Source organism: Orcinus orca, chromosome 1 (assembly GCF_937001465.1).
Source record: "Orcinus orca chromosome 1, mOrcOrc1.1, whole genome shotgun sequence".
Lineage (NCBI taxonomy): Eukaryota > Metazoa > Chordata > Mammalia > Artiodactyla > Delphinidae > Orcinus > Orcinus orca.
The window spans coordinates 157,319,770-157,339,355 of record NC_064559.1 but is presented as its reverse complement, the minus strand read 5'-3'; the positions used below and the strand labels follow the sequence as shown (position 1 = coordinate 157,339,355).

Genomic DNA, 19,586 nt, shown 5'->3' with positions numbered 1-19,586 from the left:
TATACTGAGCTCAGCATCTTTTTTAAAGAGAATTTCATATTTTTCTTGACCCCTTGTTGCTGATGCTACCGTCAGACATAAAAGGGAGGAATCCTTTTGAACTTGAATGTAACATAAGCACCATTTATAATATTTTTTTAGGGTTACGAGCTCACTTTTCTTCGAAATGTGCAAAGTTGTTGTTCATACCCTCAAGTAACGACTTTCTTTGGTCTCCATCAGGTATCTCCACGCAGTAGCTAATCCAGGTTTGATTTCTTTGACTGGACCTTACTTAGACGTTGGAGGAGCTGGCTATGTAGTGACCATCAGTCATACAATTCATTCATCCAGGTAATATTTCAATTAATTTTTACTCATTTCTTAAACACATTAAGGATACTTTGAAAATCTGAATAGAATAGTAGACACCAAGAATTAGTGGCAAAAGTATGACCTTTGTTGTGGGGCAAGCTGGGGTTTGAATATCTTCTCTAGCTGCGCCATCTTGGATACCCTGACCTTCCTCCTGATGTCTGTAAAATGGGGATAATACTTACCTCACACGATTATCGTGTGATTGAGGCAGTCAAAAGCACTTAGCCCTGTTAGTGGCCGTGAGGGTGCTTATGAAAAAGAAAAAGGAAGATATTAGATTCAGTAAAGCAGTTCCTAGAAATGCCAGTCGTAAACCAATCAAAGAAATAGCACCAAGAGCCTGACAATTATTATTATCAGAGAGTGTTTTCCCAAGAACAGTGTAGTTTTAGTGAAGAAAAAAATGTATCAAGACTTGAGATTGTTTCCTTTTGTATTTGAGTCTTTTTAGAATTATATAGGGGTTCGTTGTTGTTGTTATGGTTTTGTTGCTGTTTTTACTTTGTCCTTGCTCTCTCTTGAGGAATGAAAAAGCATTTTGAAAATTGATTTTCCAAGCATGCTATAAAATGTCAGTATTACTGTAAATATATTTAGGGTGCTTTACATTTCAGGCTTTTGAGGTTTCAGCATTTAAGCTACAAATGTCAGTGAAATGTTGGTTAGAGAGGCAAGTCCAAACACATTGTTTTAATCCCTTCATTATACAAATCGCTGTTTTTCCCTAGCAACCAATAAAGACCATATTTTGACTGGTATCTGTAATGATGCCTTAAAATTTATGGGAGACAGATTTTCTTGCTTAACTTTAGGCTTTTCACAGTGCTCATTATATATCAAATGGCTGACATTCAGTAGAATTCTTCTCTAGTACGTTGGAATCAAGAATTGGGAAGCAGTGCTGTGTGGAATTTCAATATCATGACCTGTGTCTCCATGGCAGGGCCCTGCTGCCAGCCAAATATTGATTTCTTTTCAGGACATGGTATCTGTTTGGCTCCATCACATATAAACAAGTAAACATTCTTTTAGAACAGATCTTTTCAATGTTTTCATTAACAGGCCGTCTGTAAGGCATACACCTACTATTGTCTGAATAGCAAAACTTGTCATTTCTCCCATCTATTCTAAACAATTGAGAAAAAGTAAACAAATGTGGTTTCTTTGAGGAGGCAGCAGTCACCTTGGTCTTTGATGACAAGGACATGCCCATGGCCGGAATTGGGCTCTTAAGGATGTTGCTGGGGGAGCAGGGAGAGAATGCCTACCTACCTGTGTGTGTCTTACTTAGGCTTTGACATTCCACCCGACTTCTCCCATCTGCCACTCATTATCAAGAGCCGTTAGCTTTTCCTTCTACACAGTATTCTTTTTGTTGGGCGGGGGGGAGGAGGTCACAGAGAGGTACAGATTTTTATGCTCATATACATGTTTTTATTAGAATTTGGATGCGTGGAAGAATTTTCATTTCATTTATTGATAAATATTTATGGTGTCAGCCCAAATGACACATGATGGAAATATGATGGGCTTTCAACTTAGAAAAAACCTGGGTTCAATTCCCTTATGTGGTTACTGTTTATAGTGTATTTAGCCCACACAAGTTTAGCTATTCGAGTTTAACAAGAGTTAAATGGCCATTTAAATCCCATCCATCAGTCACTCAATGAGAGTATATTTCAGGAATAAGTATCTGCTCTTGCCTTAATCAATATGCAATCCTGGGCTTCCCTGGTGGCGCAGTGGTTGAGAATCTGCCTGCTAATGCAGGAGACACGGGTTCGAGCCCTGGTCTGGGAGGATCCCACATGCCGCGGAGCAACTAGGCCCATGAGCCACAACTACTGAGCCTGCGTGTCTGGAGCCTGTGCTCCACAACAAGAGAGGCGGCCATAGTGAGAGGCCCGCACACCATGATGAAGAGTGGCCCCCACTTGCCACAACTAGAGGAAGCCCTCACACAGAAACGAAGATGCAACACAGCAAAAATAAAATTAAAAAAATTAAAAAAAAAAATATGCAATCCCATGGACTTGATCATTTGAACATTTTCCTTAGCGGAGCGTGTTTTTATTATTTAAAGCCATCTATTTCATTCACCATAGTTTAGAATGCAAGTCAATTAACGCTTCTGCTTTTCAACCAAAGCAACTATAGCTTTAATGGGTATATTCATAGGTGGGCTCTGCTGAGGTACTTTTTCCAAATGATTACCAGTGATTTTGGTCTCATGTGCCAACTTGAGAACCTGCCCTCCTCCTAAGATGTGATTCCACTCTGAAAAAGCGGATTTGTCATTTACTGTCTGTATGACTATTAACAAGTTCCTTTCTGCCTTGGTTTCCTCACCTGTGAAAGAAGTATATTAGGGCCTGTCTCAAATGATTATTTAAAGATTACTGTAAATAATATATGTGAGGCTCCTAGAACAGCGTGTAGCCCATGGTCAGGGCTCAATAAGTGTAAAATACTCTTATTATTATTATGAGCCTCATATGGAAAACAGAGGTAACAATGCCCAAATTGAACTAACATAATGAAAATTAAAGATAATGCATGTAAAATGCTTAGCACTATACTTGCCAATGTCAAATCCCCAATAAATGGTAGTTATTTTTATTATCACGCTATTCGTGCTTTAAATTTCTTGCATTTTAATGGGTCAGAAGAGGGAACTTAAGCTAACGTTCAACTTGTTGGTGAAGCACTCTAATTCTCCCTTGGTTTTCAGAAGCGGTTGGGCTGAGAGCTTGAGGACAGGGTTTTTCAGTGCTCACTTATCAGTTAAACAGTTTCTTTCATCAGCATTATTAGTGGCCTGAGAATCTAGGGATGCATTCTCTGGAGGATGATAATGTGGTAGTGATGATGAAGTACAGTCAATGATTAAGGGGCTGGTTAGACAAGTCTTTGGCAGTGAAAATCTCACCAAAGCACTGCAAACAGCATGGACCGTTGTGCTGAGAAATGTAGGCTTAGTTTGATTTTTCTATGGTATTCTTTATGGGTTGCTATAGTAACCATGTACATTTTTTAAATGCAGGTGAAAATATGAATGCTAGACTTCCATGGGCCATATATAATAGATGCTTTTACTTCAGCACATTTATCATCAACAGGGGCAGATGGCAGTCATACAGGGGAATTTTAGAAACAAAATCAACTTGTCCCACAAAACCTGAATTGTATTTTTCACTGAGGCAGCTATAGTATTGTAGAAAGAACCAGATTTAGTCTCTAAACCATAAATAAAAGGTGCTCAATCTTCTTTAAGTCTTTTAACCATTCTAAACCTAATTTTTCATTTATAAAATAGGAACTATAATTCCTTTCTGATGTCTTCACAGGAAATTAAGTAGATGGTTTAAAATTGCTTGGAAACTCTTGAGTACCATGCAGATCTAAGGAGGCAGAAACCCTATTGGTTAGGAATATATGCTTTGGAGTTGAAGGCACTGAGTTTAAATCCCTGCTTCTACTAGTTATTCACTGTGTGACTTTAGCCAAATACTTAATCTCCCCAAGCTTCAGTTTTCTGGAAATAATGCCTCATAAGGTTTCTGTGAGAAATCATTGAAGTGATATATTCAGATGCCTACCAGAATGCCTATAAATTGTGAACATTCAGTAAATGGAAGCCGTTACTATTATCATAACGATGGCTGTTGTTTAGACTCATCACTCTTTCCTGAACCAGCAAGAGAAGTTTAGACTTCTTCTGACTAATACTTCAGCAAAATATTCTTTTCTACAATGCACAAATCCCATAAGGTAACTGAGTCTTGGAGTTCTTCCATGGGAGAATTTAAGTTACTTAAGTAATAATAGGGGCTCTTATTGAGGCAATAACCTCTCAAAGGCAATCCCACAACATGGTCTTCCCCCATCCCATGCCAAAAACAGCTTTGACAGCAAAGCTCTGATAGAAATTTCATTATGGGTCCTGGTCCCTTTTTCTTGTTGTTTGTTTGTTTTTTCTTGTTTTTCGGGTTTTGTTTTGTTTTCTGATGGGGGTGGTGAGTGGTGAGTTGAGTTAATATGTTAGTATCAGTGTTGTTAGTAACCAGTTGTCTACATAGCAAAGCTAATTTCACTCCCAAGTTTTGATTTTCCCAAAGAGGACTTTACTTTGGGAAGTTTCTTCTGAGCTATTATTAACCCCATTTTCAGATAAGAAAACTGAGGCTTAGAAAGGTTAAGTAGCATCCCAGGAGCCACATAGATAGAAATCAGCAAGGCCAAGTTTTAACCCCAGATCTGATTGATTCCAGAGCTAAAAAGCTAGCAAGCATCATGTTGTATTGCCCAACTTTCTCTTCCTCGGTGCTTCTGTTTTTGAGAGTAGCACTTTAGAATGGAGACAGAACTGGCCTATGAACCAGTAGAGTCTCGTTCTAGAATGTGAGCTGAGTTTTGAGTACAGCCAACTTTAGTGTTATAGAAAGAAAACAAAACGTTGTTTTCACTAAGTTTTGTATGACCTAAAACTAATTAACCTTTGAGAGCTCTGTAAAATGAGATGTATAGATTAATAACTGTATATTTATCATGATCTAAAATAAAGGAAATAACTAAGGACATCACTCAGGCTCCTTGTCTAAAGTTTCATTGTTAGAGACTGTGGTTGCCAAGGGGGAGGGGTTTGGGGGAGGGATGGAGTGGGAGGTTGAGGTGAGCAGATGTAAGCTTTTATATATAGGATGGATAAACAACAAGGTCTTACTGTATAGCACAGAGAACTATATTCAGTATCCTATGATAAACCATAATGGAACAGGATATTAAAGAAAGTATGTATAAATATGTATAACTGAATCACTTTGCTGTACAGCAGAAATTAACAACACTGTAAATCAACTATACCTCAATTAGAAAAAAAAATTGAAGGAAAAATAAAGGTTCCTTGTTGGAAGGAACCTAACAGCCACACATTAAACCTCCCAGCTGATGCCTATCCCCCCACCACCCCCATATTCTTGACAAAGAATAATCCCACCATTGTCTGACCATCTATAGTTAGGACTAGCCCTATTCCACAGCTGCCCATGTTTTGGGCTAGTCTTATTTGGGAAGTCCTACCTTTAATCTTACATTTTTCTCTTGTCAAATCTCCATGTTATGCTAAACTAGTCATTTAGTTCATTGTTTCTCCAAGGGTGGAAAGTGCGGAAAACAGGAGTCATGTGTTTCTGATACCAGACAATGTCCTTATGAGTGAACATAGCTTTTGCCTTTAAATAAGACACACCTCTTATTCTCACTGATCATTTTCACATGAAGTACACAGCTGTCTTCCGGGCATACTGTGGCTGTGATGGGCATTGACTTCACGCTTCGATACTTCTACAAGGTTCTGATGGACTTATTACCAGTTTGTAACCAAGATGGTGGCAACAAAATAAGGTGAGCCCTTCAGGGACCCTATATCCTATCTAGCTGCAAAATACAAAGAAAAAGATGTCAGCTATCTCCAGTTGAATGCCAAGCACATTGTCATAGTCAGCGTCAGAAACTGAGTCCATTGCCTGGGTGTTCTATAAAGGAGGTTTTTGTTCTTTTATTTTTCTAAGATGCATGCTGTTTATGACTTAGATGGACAGATTTGGCTTCTAACAAGAAGAGTAACTGTGGCACAGAATTCTCCAAAAGCTCTTGTTTCTCTAGGAGTCTGTAATTAGAGGTTTCCCATATCTTGAGTGCTAGAAAGACCAGAGGGTACTCTTGGGTAGTACTTTTGATGTGAACTTAGTTATTAAACCAAAGTCTTTGTGAGATTTTCAGATGCTTAGACTGTTCCTTTGTACATTTCCCCAGAAAGAGGCTTATGGAACCAAAGGTCTTTGCCACCTGAATTTCAAAAGAGCGTGTCAAAGCAAGGGCATTCCCTTGATTTAATACAGGCCACTTTTAAAAATACCTTTATTTCCAACTCATAGCCCATGCTTCATATCACTGCTGAATTTCACATTGGCCCTTAATGGGGAAATGCAGGATTCACAGCAAACTGTTATGATGGATGGAAAGTAAAATAGAGCAGAATATAGTCTTGACTAAAGCAGTTCTAGCTTCACTTATTTAGTGTTTCCATCAAATATATTTTTGCATGTCCTCTGAACGTTGTATTTTAGGTATGTTTGTCATTGAAAGAGGAAATTGTATGGTTTACCTAAAATTTGTGCCTGAAAATACCCAAGACTGCTTCTTTTGGAATCTCCCTCCCCAGCAAAAAGAAAAAAATATCCCACTTTATACATTCTTGCAAAAGATCTTCGAGCCCATCTTCCTTAGTCTGGGTGGTCACATTCTGTACGAAGTATGTAGGTGACCTCAGAGTCAGGTGTAACTCTCTCGCCTTAAACCGTATGCTAGGTAATCCAGCGCCTTGAGAATTAACGTGTCTGTCACCTGACTGCCAGCCTTCCTTCATTTCGTCCATGAATATTTACTGAGAACCTGCTAAATGCAATTTGTGTCAGGGCTAGCAAGATAGATGCTCTCCAGAAGCATAGAACAGCAGCTTCTGTGAACGAGGAATGTCATTGTCTTGGCACAGGTGCTTCATAATGGAAGACAGGGGTTACCTGGTGGCACATCCAACCCTCATTGACCCCAAAGGACATGCACCCGTGGAACAGCAGCACATCACCCACAAGGTATTTGTCACGAAGCTAGAGCCCAGTTCTCCGCCGGGCTGCGGCTCACTAACCACATGGCACCTGTCTTGTGTTCTGCTTGGCCTCGGTAGGAGCCCCTGGTAGCAAATGACATCCTGAACCACCCCAACTTTGTAAAGAAGAACCTGTGCAACAGCTTCAGTGACAGAACGGTCCAGAGGTTTTATAAATTCAACACGAGCCTAGTGGTAAGTTGATTCCTCAACGCTCTCTTCTCCCATCCAGCTATGGAATTGCAATGGAGTCATGGTTTGTGTCTGAATGTTAGCTATTACCGGCTGTTTCATTGCCTGCGAATTAGAGTGATAGGACATGACAGACCTTAGTCCAACTCCCCAGTCTGATGGTTGTGGGATATAAAGCCCTGAATGGAGAAGTGAGTGTTTTAAGGTTTCACAGTTGGTATTTTGCTTTGGTTTTGTTTGTTTAAAGACTTACCCAATCTAAGCCCTTTGAAATGTCTGCTGAAGTCTGTTCCCACACTCTTGTATAAATATATGTGGCACCATGTGGTCCCCTCTTCCTGTCTTCTAGAGATTACTCAGTCTCCCTAAATTCTTAAAGCCAAATTAGGTTAGTTCTTGGTCATCCACCCTCTTAGATGAGAGCTCTTATGTAGATTATCCAAAAATAATTCCTTTTTTTTTTTAAGCTTAGAATACTCTCTTGTGATTTGAGATGCTACAGATTTACCTGGATATGGTTAGAGATCTTAAGGATATACTTATTAATTTGTAAATAATCCTAGCTGAGAGAGAATGGGTCATGACAGAACCAACATTCAAAAAGTTATTCACAAGAAGTAAATGTATTCACAAATCATTACATGTATTATTAAAAAGATAATCATAAAGATGTATTGAGTTAGTACACCTGAAACTAACACAACATTATAAATCAACTGTACTCTAATAAAAAATTTTTAAAATAAATAAAATAAAATTAGCTTGAAGTCAAAAACAAAAGAGGTTGGGGCTTCCCTGGTGGCGCCCCAACCAGGGAAGTGGTTGAGAGTCTGCCTGCCGATGCAGGGGACACGGGTTCGTGCCCCGGTCCGGGGAGATCCCACATGCCGCGGAGCGGCTGGGCCCGTGAGCCATGGCCGCTGAGCCTGCGCGTCCGGAGCCTGTGCTTCGCAACGGGAGAGGCCACAACAGTGAGAGGCCCGCGTACCGCAAAAAAAAAAAAAGAGGTTAAATGAAAATCCTAAACTTAGTCTCAGAAAAAGTGATTGTAAAAACAATTGTGTAGGGGACTAGAAGAGTTTTAAGAATGAATATATTAATAGGATAGTGTGTTCAAAGCAAGGGAAGTCATTATTACTCTGTTCAACCCCCATACCCATTCTGATGAGCACTTTCTGTAAAGGAGACGTTGACAAACATGCGTGTAATCAGAGGGAGGCTGTCAGGTAAGGTTGTCATATGAAAGTCTGCCTTACTCTGTTATCTTCTGTCATTTGTACAATGATTTCCTGAGTCTTCAGCAGAGAAGCTGGGATATTCCAGTAGAAATTTTTCAGACATGCAAATTTTAGTGGAATATGAATTAGAATAAATTCTTAATGGCCCAAGTTATTCCAAAATGGAACTGGAACATTCCTGGTTGTTGGAGCTAACAGGCTGATAAGCCTATGTTATTGCTTATATTGTAAAGGTGGGCATCTTCCAGGCAGTAAAGAATTCGTCTAGACCTTTTAAGAAACGACTCAGTGCCATGATTCTCAGGGTTAGGCTTATCCTCACCATGCACACATAAGGGATAACTGGCATGGAAACCAACATGGGCTTAAATAATTGGCCTACTGCATATGACACGTGCAGAAAAAATGACCATACTCAACTTTACGATGCTGCTTTAGAATCTTTGGCTTTCAAATACTGTAGACATTTCATGAAGCCAGCTATCACATTTTCTTATTATAGAACGAAGAAAAGGATGCTTGCTTTAGTTGGACTGAAGTATTTTCAGCAGTTGGTTGAAGGGTTGTTTTCAGGATGGTAGAGCTGAAACTTTGCATTGTTGTCTGTCACTTCTGACAACTCTGTTGTCTATAGGGGGATCTGACAAACCTTGTGCACGGCAGTCACTGTTCTAAATACAGACTGGCGAGGATCCCGGGAACCAATGCATTTGTCGGCATTGTCAACGAAACGTGTGACTCTCTGGCCTTCTGTGCTTGTAGCATGGTGGACCGGCTCTGTCTCAACTGTCACCGGTAAAAATGGGACGGGTCATATTCTCTGTTTACCACACTACTGAATATTTTAACTGATGCCAACTGCAAAATAAACATGAAGTGTTCAGGTGTGTCCTAGAGGAAAGGAAAGTCCTGGTTACAAAAGCATTTAGAGCTGTGTTGTTCGTAGCATCCTTGTCCAAAGAACAATGGATTGAGGTCAATTGTGTATTTAAACCTTTAGTGATAACTTTTACTGTCCCTTTTGACTAGCTCATGGTGTCTTTATTTCATTTCCCTCAGTGCATGTACAATATATAGTTTATCAACCCTCTGCATAGTAACTTTCTTTTTCCTTTTCAGAATGGAACAAAATGAATGTGAATGTCCTTGTGAGTGCCCTCTAGAGGTCAATGAGTGCACTGGCAACCTCACCAATGCAGAGAACAGGTAAATTTAAAATGTGCGTGTGTGTGCATGTTTATAATGGGAGTCTTGTTTATAGATTTGTTTCGAGTTGGAAGTATAAGAAGGTGGTTCATTCTAAAGATGGAACTGTTCAGTGAGCCAGTTTTCAAACTCCATAGTGTCTTAAAATGAAGTCCACTTTCAGGTTTGAATATAAATGCTAAAAAATTTTTGAGTATATGTGCTACTTACAACAAATATGAGACTGTTACAAGCATTAACTAAGTGCCTAACATGTGTCAGATACTGTATGTCCAATAAGTCACTTAGTTTTCTTTCTTTCTTTTTTTTTTTTTTTTTTTACTTTATTTATTTTTGACTACGTTGGGTCTTCGTTGCAGCGTGTGGGCTTTCTCTAGTTGCAGCGAGCGGGGGCTACTCTTCATTTCGGTGCGTGGGCTTCTCATTGCAGTGGCTTCTCTTGTTGCAGAGCATGGGCTCTAGGCGCCCAGGCTTCAGGAGTTGTGGCTCAAGGGCTCTAGAGTGCAGGCTCAGTAGTTGTGGCACATGGGCTTAGTTGCTCCGTGGCATGTGGGGTCTTCCTGCACCAGGGCTCGAACCCATGTCCCCTGCATTGGCAGGCAGATTCTTAACCACTGCGCCACCAGGGAGGCCCTGTCACTTAGTTTTCAAATTAACCCTTTGATAAACATGTAGGAACGTTTCACACACACAGATGCTCACCCATAATATAGCATTATTTATCTCAGTGACAGATTTTCAGGCCAGATTGGCCCAAGGTTTCATAGAGCTAAGTGGCAAAGCCAGGATTCAAACCCAGATCTGTTTGACACTGTCAGGGGCCAAGGGCATGATGAGTTTGGAATATGGATGGTCTTGGTCCTAACCTTCAGACTTGCTCCTACGTAGAAACCCAAGCTGTGAAGTCCACCAGGAGCCAGTGACGTACACGGCCATTGACCCTGGCCTGCAGGAGGCTCTTCACCAGTGTGTCAACAGCAGGTGCAGTCAGAGGATGGAGAGTGGGTAAGCAGTGCCCGGTGCTGGTTTCACGTCAACATCATAGCTGCAGGAGCAGAACCTAGTAAAGAATAGGGACCGACAGCCTCCTTGAGCTGTCCAGATGGTATTTATCATCCCCATTCTTGATGTTTTAAAAAGATGTACCAGTTTTTCAGATCCAGAACTGATTTTGATACGCCTTTTATCTACCAGGTTTAATGTTATCTGGTTTCCACTTGTTACAGCTATTTGGCACATGTACCATACCTTAGTAGCCTCATCTGTGGATGGGAAAGTTATTCTTGAAATAAGAGGAGTAAGAGAGGAAATGGCATGAAGAAGCAAGGGCAAGGGGGCAGGAACTCATGGGTTCTAGAAACAGAACCCAGCTCTATGTGTGATACATTGAAGCTCATCAATTCTTTCTTAGAAAGCAGATATGCTTTACAGCAGTGTTGAGAACTGAAAGCCACATGCTCCCTGCTCCCTCCCCCTCCTCCCTAGGGTGTTTGGGACTAAACAACTGCAAGCTGCCATTTGATTCAACAAAATTACTGGGTGAAAGGGGCAGCCAGTTTTACTTTCAGTATGTATTTTAGCAAAGGAATGGTAGGGCATCAGATAGATTAATTTGGTGTGTTATGCAGTAACCCAAAGCCTGTTAAGCTTGAGAAACACTGTGTCAGAATGCACTCAATATGTTAAAAGTTCTAAGAAATTGGCAGCAAAGAAATCTGTTCAACTCATCCACTGTTTCCCCAACTTGTTTGATCAATTTTTCCTTCCTTCCTTTTTCTTTTTTTTTTTAATGACCATATACCTGGGGAGTGTTGGGCCAAAGTCTAACAAACCTTGGGGCCATGTGGTCTTTTAAGATGATTCTGAGTGACCCTGCACTAATCCATGATGTGTGGACTTCATGGTTTGATGCGCAGAGAGCGGTTCTGTTTCTCTCATCTCCAAGTTGTTGAGGGACATTAGACAGCTTTCCCGTGGCAGGCTATGGCTGTTCTCCTTTTATAAGGAAAGGAAACTCAGGCTCAAGGAGTTATAGCACTAGTGAGTCATGGAACCCCTGAGAGCTATCTGATGCCCAAGTCCATGTGCTCTCCCCTGCATGACACCGCTTTCTGGAATATTCAGCGTTGTCTTTCTGGCAGGGACTGCTTTGGTGTGCTGGATTGTGAATGGTGCATGGTAGACAGCGATGGCAAGACCCACTTGGACAAATCCTACTGTGCTCCCCAGAAAGAATGCTTCGGGGGGATCGTTGGAGCCAAAAGTCCCTATGTTGATGACATGGGAGCAATAGGTATGTTTTTGGGGAACCCAGAATAATTTGATTCTTGAAAACATATTTTCTTGCCTCTATACTAGGACAGAGATCTTAAAATAATTCTCTACCCTACTTCCCTGATTTCTTTGCCAGTAGTTTTTAGTTGCAAAACCAAGGCAAATAATTATTTTCAAAGCTGGCTAGCTATACTGTGCAGAGTAAGCAGCCATCTTTCCTGCCAAATTTTGCAAGCCTGGAATTCATTCCCATAAAGCTTGTTCTGAGAAAAATCAGGCCTGATTTCTGAGCAGCTGAACTGTGGGGTTGTGTGAATGTGAATCCCAGCTGTCAGAAACACAGGGCTGGTGATGGGCAGAGTGACCCGTGCATATCGCTTTCCTGCTGCTACCTTCCCTCACAACTTTTGAAGGCAGAAATCTTATGGCTACAAATTAGTATTTAGGTCCTTGAGGTCGGCAAAAGCCAGAGCTATCCAGTGCAGTGGGGTGGCTTGGGGTGGGGGACAGGGACATTTTGGGGAGGAATACCATTGGGATTAGGCCCCAAGACCTCAAAAATACTACCTGCATACCCACCCTGAGATCTTCTCAGTGTCTTTCTGGAATTACCACAAGCTCCTCAAGCTTAGCTGGCAAGTGAAAAGATATTTAAGCCTTTAGTTAATGCCTTTTTTGACATCTCCCCACATTAGCCTGTCTGTGGAAGAAAAGCTTTTCCTATATGTGAGGAAGGGTTCTGAGCTCTCGTATGACTACCGGACCAGGTTAGGACACGGTTGAAGTGACCTTGCTCCAAGAAGTCACTTTGTATGCCCACCTGCAGTTTCGTGTCTGAAAAGTGCAAATAGTGTCTTAAAGGGAACCCAATAAGCTTTGAAATTTGATCCTTTTTGGAGGTCACGTGACTGAACCACTGAAATAAATGACACCATGTAAATATGTGCTAAGAGACCCACGTTGCCCTGCCTTACCTCTGTACTAAGAGTAGTGCACAGCCCAGGGCTGGGCCCTTAGACTGGGCACTGCATGTTTAAGGGACCCTCAACCACGTGCTTATTTCACAAGTCCTTGCCAACTGTGTGCTCTGCAAGCAAGCAGCATTTCATCTGAGAACCAGAAATTAAAGGAAGCCCTGTTCCCACATCCCAGTGGGTCTTCTTTAAGGGATTCAAAGCTTAAAGCCGCCGTTCTTACATATCTTCACTAAACCCCTTCCCACTGCATTCCTTCCCATCTCACCCCCGTCCCCATCTCCTGCTACACTTGGGAAATTTTTATGAAGGACATCTTTTGTTTATTTTAATGAAGGTGATGAGGTTGTCACATTGAACATGATTAAAAGTGCCCCTGTGGGTCCCGTGGCTGGAGGCATCATGGGCTGCATCATGGTCTTGGTCCTGGCCGTGTATGCATACCGTCATCAGATTCATCGCCGGAGTCATCAGCATATGTCTCCTCTTGCTGCCCAAGGTGAGCTCGAAAGGAATCCCAAAGCTCCCCCAGGAGGCAGCAGGCTCCCAGGGTTGTTCCAAGGCGAGAAGGACAGTAACCAGTTGTAAGCCTTTAAGCGACTGTAAGACCAGTGCTACATTTCCTGCTACTGTGGAGTAGATTCGGAGGTCCCCAAAGCCTGCTTTTCCCTCCTTTAGTTCACAGCTCATTCTTTAGGGCCTAAATCCTGCAAGCCCCATTTGATTCCCCAGAAAATCCCTAGATTATCTCTCTCCTTACGCAAGCGTGAGCCCGCCATAGCTTGCCTCTGGAATAAGACAGTCAGGGGAGCTGGGATGCTGAGTGGGAAATTTTGTTCTTCGCTAAGCTCAGATATGCTGCCTTTGCTGTTCCGAAAAGACGGGCGGACCAAAGATACCTCAGGCCACTACTGGCAGGAACATGAATCTGTTCTATTGCAGCTATTACTATATTGTGTGAATGAACACACATTCAAAGGAATGATCACATCTCTTAAAACAGGATAAGGACTGTCCAACCTGGATAAGGACTTGAAGTCAGATACAAAATGATTAATTGGTAATTATGGCTTCCATATCAAGAGTTAAATGTGGTATCTGTGCTCGTTTGCAAGGAACAAAACCATTTAACGACCATCCCCATCCTCCCTACAAACCCCTTGGGATGTGTTACCCTGACCTCTGTGGAGATAAGACTCACTCATCATTTTTCCTGGACTTGGTCAGGAGCCTGGCAGCCGTCATGATTAGTCGATGTTGGAATATTTCACTGTGGTCGCAATCCTGTCGGGGGATCATGGGATCGTGTTGCCTGATTTAGTAACTGAGCTGACCACAAAGCTCTTTCCTCTTGGTAAGGTTTGGTTTGACTGAGGGTGACTGCCCTCCAGTGTAACCTTAGGCCTGGCCTTTTATAGCATTCTGTGGCACCATTTTATCAGCACAGTCAGCCGTGGTTTTAGACCCCTTCCTTCCGTTTCAGGTACTTGAGGAGAGGATTAAAGACCCGTTAGCCTCAATCAACATCTTTTCTCCTCTGTCTCCAGAAATCAATCTCAGGTGCCCCACTGGATTATTCACCTCTTGTTCTCTCTTCTGATTCCTGCTCCCTCCTCCTTTAAAAAAAAAAAAAAATGAGATGGGGCATCAGTTCATTGATGGAGTGCTGTCATCCAGTCATCCAATGAACACTCTGCAGGGCATTAAAGTGGGTGATTTTGTTTGATTAAATAGTCATGTTTCTCTCTTTTGAATGATGGGTAGAAATGTCAGTGCGTATGTCCAACCTGGAGAATGACAGAGATGAAAGGGATGATGACGGCCACGAAGACAGAGGCATCAGTGAGTATCCAGGGTGCTTCCGTGCAGAACGTGGCAGCAGGAGCTAATCCAGAATAAATGTGCTTTCTCGTATTAAAGTTTAAGATGCTTTGGCATGATGGGGTTCTTTCTTTCCCCCATTTTCATTAGGAATAAGCGTAGGTATTTGCTTTGTTCTAGTACATCTCAAAAGATTTCACGGTGTTCTTTGTTGCATTAAGTACTTTGGCCTAAAACACCTTACTCGTCCCTTTCTTTCTCCTCCTCATTACTTTCCAGTATAGCATTTTAGAAAGGGAGTCATCAGGCATGCATTTCTTTTAAATCCCTTAACTAATGTATACAACTCAGGGGGAAAAAAAGAACATTTCTCTATCAAAAGAGAGCTCCATGTGTGTTGAGATACTTTGGCCTTCAACTATACAGAGTATATCTCCTTGATGCATGTTGGAGATATGTCATTAGGGACCTCTTGCTGTCCCGGTCCTAAAACCAACTCCCCTAATCCTCAGAACTGTTGAAAAATGACTCATTCTAGCTCTGCAAGGAATAAGTCCCCCCATCATGTGAATGAGGCTACTTAGCGCAAATGCGCTTGATACAATAAAGATACTGGCCTAAGAGTGACTAACCATCCTTGCCTTCCACAGTCAGCAATACTCGATTTATAGCTGCAGTCATCGAACGGCATGCACACAGTCCGGAAAGGAGGCGTCGCTACTGGGGTCGCTCAGGAACAGAAAGCGATCATGGTAAGAAGGTCTGGCTTCCTGCGCTCGAGGCCCTGAGGACCCTGGTGCACTTGTGGGCCAGTGCTCGCAAGTTATTTATGCATACATAACCCTTCTCTCTCTTTCCTGTTCCATGCTCAGGTAAATTATTTTGACATAGTTTTCCAAAAAGATACATTCCAACATGAAACTTTTATAAGAGCCCCAGGAGAGCTTGGCTTATGGCTCAGCATTCCCAGGCATACGTGGGATGACCTCTGGGCACACAGATTGCCTCCTGGGTTTTCTCCATGAATAAACGTTCAGATCATCTCAATGGTACCTGCTTACCCATTCACTGAGAACCAGTGGTACCCCACGTGGTTCTCAGTGAATCAGCTTAGTCATAGGTCCTGCTGCCCAGTGATGTTGGTTGGCAAACACCAGTATCGACAAGGGCTCTCTTGGCCACATACTCTCAGGGCCTGGCAAGAATCCATGCTGTCATCTGGCGTCCCCTGCCCTGACCCCCTGCCTGGCCTGGAGCCCCAGGGAAGGCTTCACCAAAGAGACAACACTTACCCTGGGCCTTGAAGGATGATTAAAGAAAAGTGAGGGACAAAGGATATTAGAGGCAAAGGGACTGGTGTGTGCAAAGTCATGGAGGTGCTTAAAGTGCCTGTAAGATGCTCAGGAAGGGTCGGGACTGAGTTGTGAAGAGACACTAGGTGCTAAGTGAGCTACCAATTATCAAGTCCACGGCTGTACCAACAGCATGGCCACCATGTACCTTCTCACCTTCCCAGTGCCCGTATGGCTCATTGTCACAGAGAACAGCAGATGTGTCCTACTGTCTAGGCATCCCTGCCACTGTTGCACAAAACTATAACAGAAGTGTACATCCTTTCCTGTAATTGTCAGATCTTTTTGTTTTTCATATAGCTGTTTAATTTTCCAGAAATCTTTCTTTTCTTCCCAGAATCAGGTCTTTTTTTTAATGCATAAATAATGCATTTATGCTTTTTTTATTCTGCTTTCTCCACATCTACCCTGAAAAAAAAAATGTCTTCAAGCAGTGTGCTTCCACACCTGTGCTAAAAAATGCGGGAGTAGATATTCATCAAAGCAACCAATGTGGCCTTTTACACGGCAGCCAGGTATCCAAACTCCCTTTGGAAAACAGGAGAAGCCAAAGGTCTGATTTTTAAACTGGGGACTCTTAATTTGGGCTCTGAATGACATTGTTCCCACCAACTAAATAGAAACTTCTGGTTTCTATGGAGAGTCAAAGCAGAACTTAAATTTCTCAGTTTCTTTGACTTTCTGCCTTTTTTCCAGAAAAACCTTTGAACCTGCATAAATTCATTCTGCCAGGCAGTTCTGTGTCTCTTCTCCTTTGAATAATAAAACAGGTTTGAGGCTACTAGAGTTCAACAGAAATAATTTCTTATTCAGCAGAAATGCTGAGTTCTTTCTCTCTCTCTCCCTCTCCGTCTCTCTCTCCCTCTCCCCACCCCCCTTTCCCCTGGTAGAAACCGCTTCAGTACAAAATTGGAATTCTGAGTGATGTTCTAATGTTCCATTAGCCCTCCCATCATCTTAGTAAAAATGGCATATGAAGCAACAGCTGAGATAAAAGGAATAGTGCGGTGTCAGCATCCAGAAGCCAAGGAATCTAGCTAAGGGCTTGCTTTCTTTCATTTTTCACAATAATTGGATCCCTGTTATCCCCAGAGTTTCTCATGCAGACAGAATGCAGCGCCAGAAGAAGCGGAAGACATTGACATTCCACGTAATTCCAAAGGCACCACAAAGTCAGCAGCATTTAACCGAGTGTTGTCCTATCCCTGAACCTGTATGGTGGGTCACTGAAAGTGGTGGTATCAAGCTAATGTCCCCGTGGTACCTAGAGGATAAACCATAGGTACACGTTAAACACGGAAATCTGATCTAGTTCTTTTGTGGCACACGACTTGCTCAAGCGTGTGTTCTCTTATTTGGTGAAGGTATCAGGCGGGCATCTGCTGTTTGCTTGGCAGAGAGGAAGGAGTTGGGGAAGGGAGCGGGATGGGCCTTATTTCTGCCAGGCAGCGTGGTCTAGAAGAGCTTATAAGACAGGTCAAGCAGAATTCACTTGGAATCCCACCTCTCCCCTTCTTTCCAGGTAGTGAGACCTTAGTGAAGCTACGTGGACCTCAGTTTCCTAATAATTAAAACGGGATTAGAAATTCCTCCCGGGTAAGGTTGTCGTGAGGATGAAGTGAGATAACACATGGCAGGCATGAGCTCAGAGCTGACCTCACCTCCATACCCACTCTGCCCTCAAGGAATGGATAATCTAGCAAGAAACTGTAAATGCGTGCATGTATTCACAAGACTGATAAAAGGCTGAATATGACAGCTTCCTTAAAGAAGTGGAACAAAGAAGAAGATGGGGAGAGAGTTCACTTTTATCTGCAAGTAAATCATGTAAGACCCTGGGGGGAGAGGGGACACGCACAAAAGGAAACCTCAGAAGAATAAAATATATAAATGTATAAGGATGGAACAGACCAGACTTTCATGGTATGGTTCAGAGTGGTGATATTCCCAGAATTAAAACTAAATGTTACCCACCTAAACTTGGAGACTCCAGGCTGCATTTTTAACTAGAAATATTTCATGTGGCCAACAGAGTTTTGTATTTTAAAAGAAACTGATTTTTAATTTTTGTATCTGAAAAGAAAACTACTCAAAATAAGAATGGTGTCTGAAAAGTAGAATCATTTTTATCAACGTTCTGACACCGTGTAGAATGATTGTTTTCCAGCACTTGGCTATTAACTGTTACACTCTGCTTTGCCCATTATTTCTCTTGACAATATCATATTCTAACTAATCAATTGGCTTATTTTTAAGTTAAAAATCACCAGTATGTATTTGTTCCTTGTAAATCTGTGTTTTAGTTACCATCTCATTAGAAACATTACAAAGGTACGTTAAGCAACATTTTTTTCTTTGTAAAAGGGAGTTTTTCCCCTAGCGAAGTAAATTCCAAAAGACTTAAAACGCAAATGCTGAACCTTGAAAATCTGGTCCAAAATTACATTAAATTAAATTTCGTGCACCACGAAACCATTTTTTAGAAGTGCAGAGATATTCTCCTGCAGTTACGCGCTGTGACCACAAAGGGGTGATGACCACAAAGGGGTGAGTGAGTCCCCAGAGGGACCTAACAGCCCTTGCCATCAAGAGGGTTTTCTTAAGAACCGTCAGATAAATACATGAGCAGAATGACAAAGAGCAAAAGCCTAATTTGACTCTTCTATTCCTTTTGGATGCCAGGCCTCCTTCCTGAAGGCTGTTTCGCCTTGAAATTGGCTTTGCAGGAATTTCTCTGTGTGCACCTTTGGATAGTAAAGAAGTCTTTCTTTGAAAGTATTTGTAAATGTCCTCTGTGTCTCAAATGGTGCTGCTTCCTGCATGAGTCAGAGACCGTGTCTGTCTTATGCATCACTGTTCCCAGCACTTCACAGAATTGCCTGGCTCTGAGTAAACGCTCAGTTAATTTGCTAAGTGAGAGCACGTGTTTGGCTTTCTCCTGCTTCTCTGAAACATGCTACTCCCTCCCTCCAGATTTCCATGAATTACTGAGATAAGAGGAAGCCTGAGTAAGTTACAGAGGGGTTGAGCAGTAGTGTCCCACTGAGGAAATAAAACAGAATTGCCCCAGAGGGGTTCCCTTCGGAGGGGTCCCTGCTGGGATTCTCATCAGAAAGCACCAGGAGAAACGGGGCTGCCCCCGAGTTGCCTTGGGAATGGCTGCAAGGTCACCACCCACCTGGGCCTGTGACCAGCCAGGTTCAGAGCACCCCTGGACTCTAAGTCAGAACTCCAGGCAGGGCCCAGTGAATCCTAGAATGTCTTCATTATTAGATGAGACTGGTAAAATGTCACGCCAGACAGAACCACAGATTGCTGAAAAAATTATGTGATTTTTTTTTTTTTAAGCACCTGCTTTGTGTAAGGCACAAGTCCTCGTACTTGAAGAAGGAGTTTGCTCATGGACAAGACAGCCCTATATTTTTTTGTAATATGGTAAAATCTAAGATAGGGATGTGCACAGATTACCGTTTAAACTCACAGAAGAGTCACCAGAACCCCTATA

The 19,586-nt window shown here is 42.1% G+C and overlaps 1 protein-coding gene across 3 annotated transcripts in view; it reads left to right on the top strand.

The window, feature by feature from the left end:
• Positions 1-19,586, top strand: part of CACHD1 (cache domain containing 1) — a 234,021-nt gene that overhangs the window by 185,335 nt on the left and 29,100 nt on the right. For 2 of the 3 annotated variants that reach the window (XR_007471725.1, XM_004281616.4), the window contains exons 16-26: positions 223-333; positions 5,638-5,760; positions 6,911-7,010; positions 7,103-7,219; positions 9,089-9,249; positions 9,574-9,660; positions 10,549-10,665; positions 11,802-11,953; positions 13,246-13,407; positions 14,673-14,750; positions 15,380-15,481. Coding sequence is in view for 2 of the 3 variants with exons in the window: in XM_004281616.4 (XP_004281664.3) it covers positions 223-333; positions 5,638-5,760; positions 6,911-7,010; positions 7,103-7,219; positions 9,089-9,249; positions 9,574-9,660; positions 10,549-10,665; positions 11,802-11,953; positions 13,246-13,407; positions 14,673-14,750; positions 15,380-15,481 (1,310 nt within the window). In the remaining variant the exon portion in view is untranslated. The remainder of the gene's footprint in view (positions 1-222; positions 334-5,637; positions 5,761-6,910; positions 7,011-7,102; positions 7,220-9,088; positions 9,250-9,573; positions 9,661-10,548; positions 10,666-11,801; positions 11,954-13,245; positions 13,408-14,672; positions 14,751-15,379; positions 15,482-19,586) is intronic. The other variant, XM_033408976.2, reaches the window with a different exon arrangement.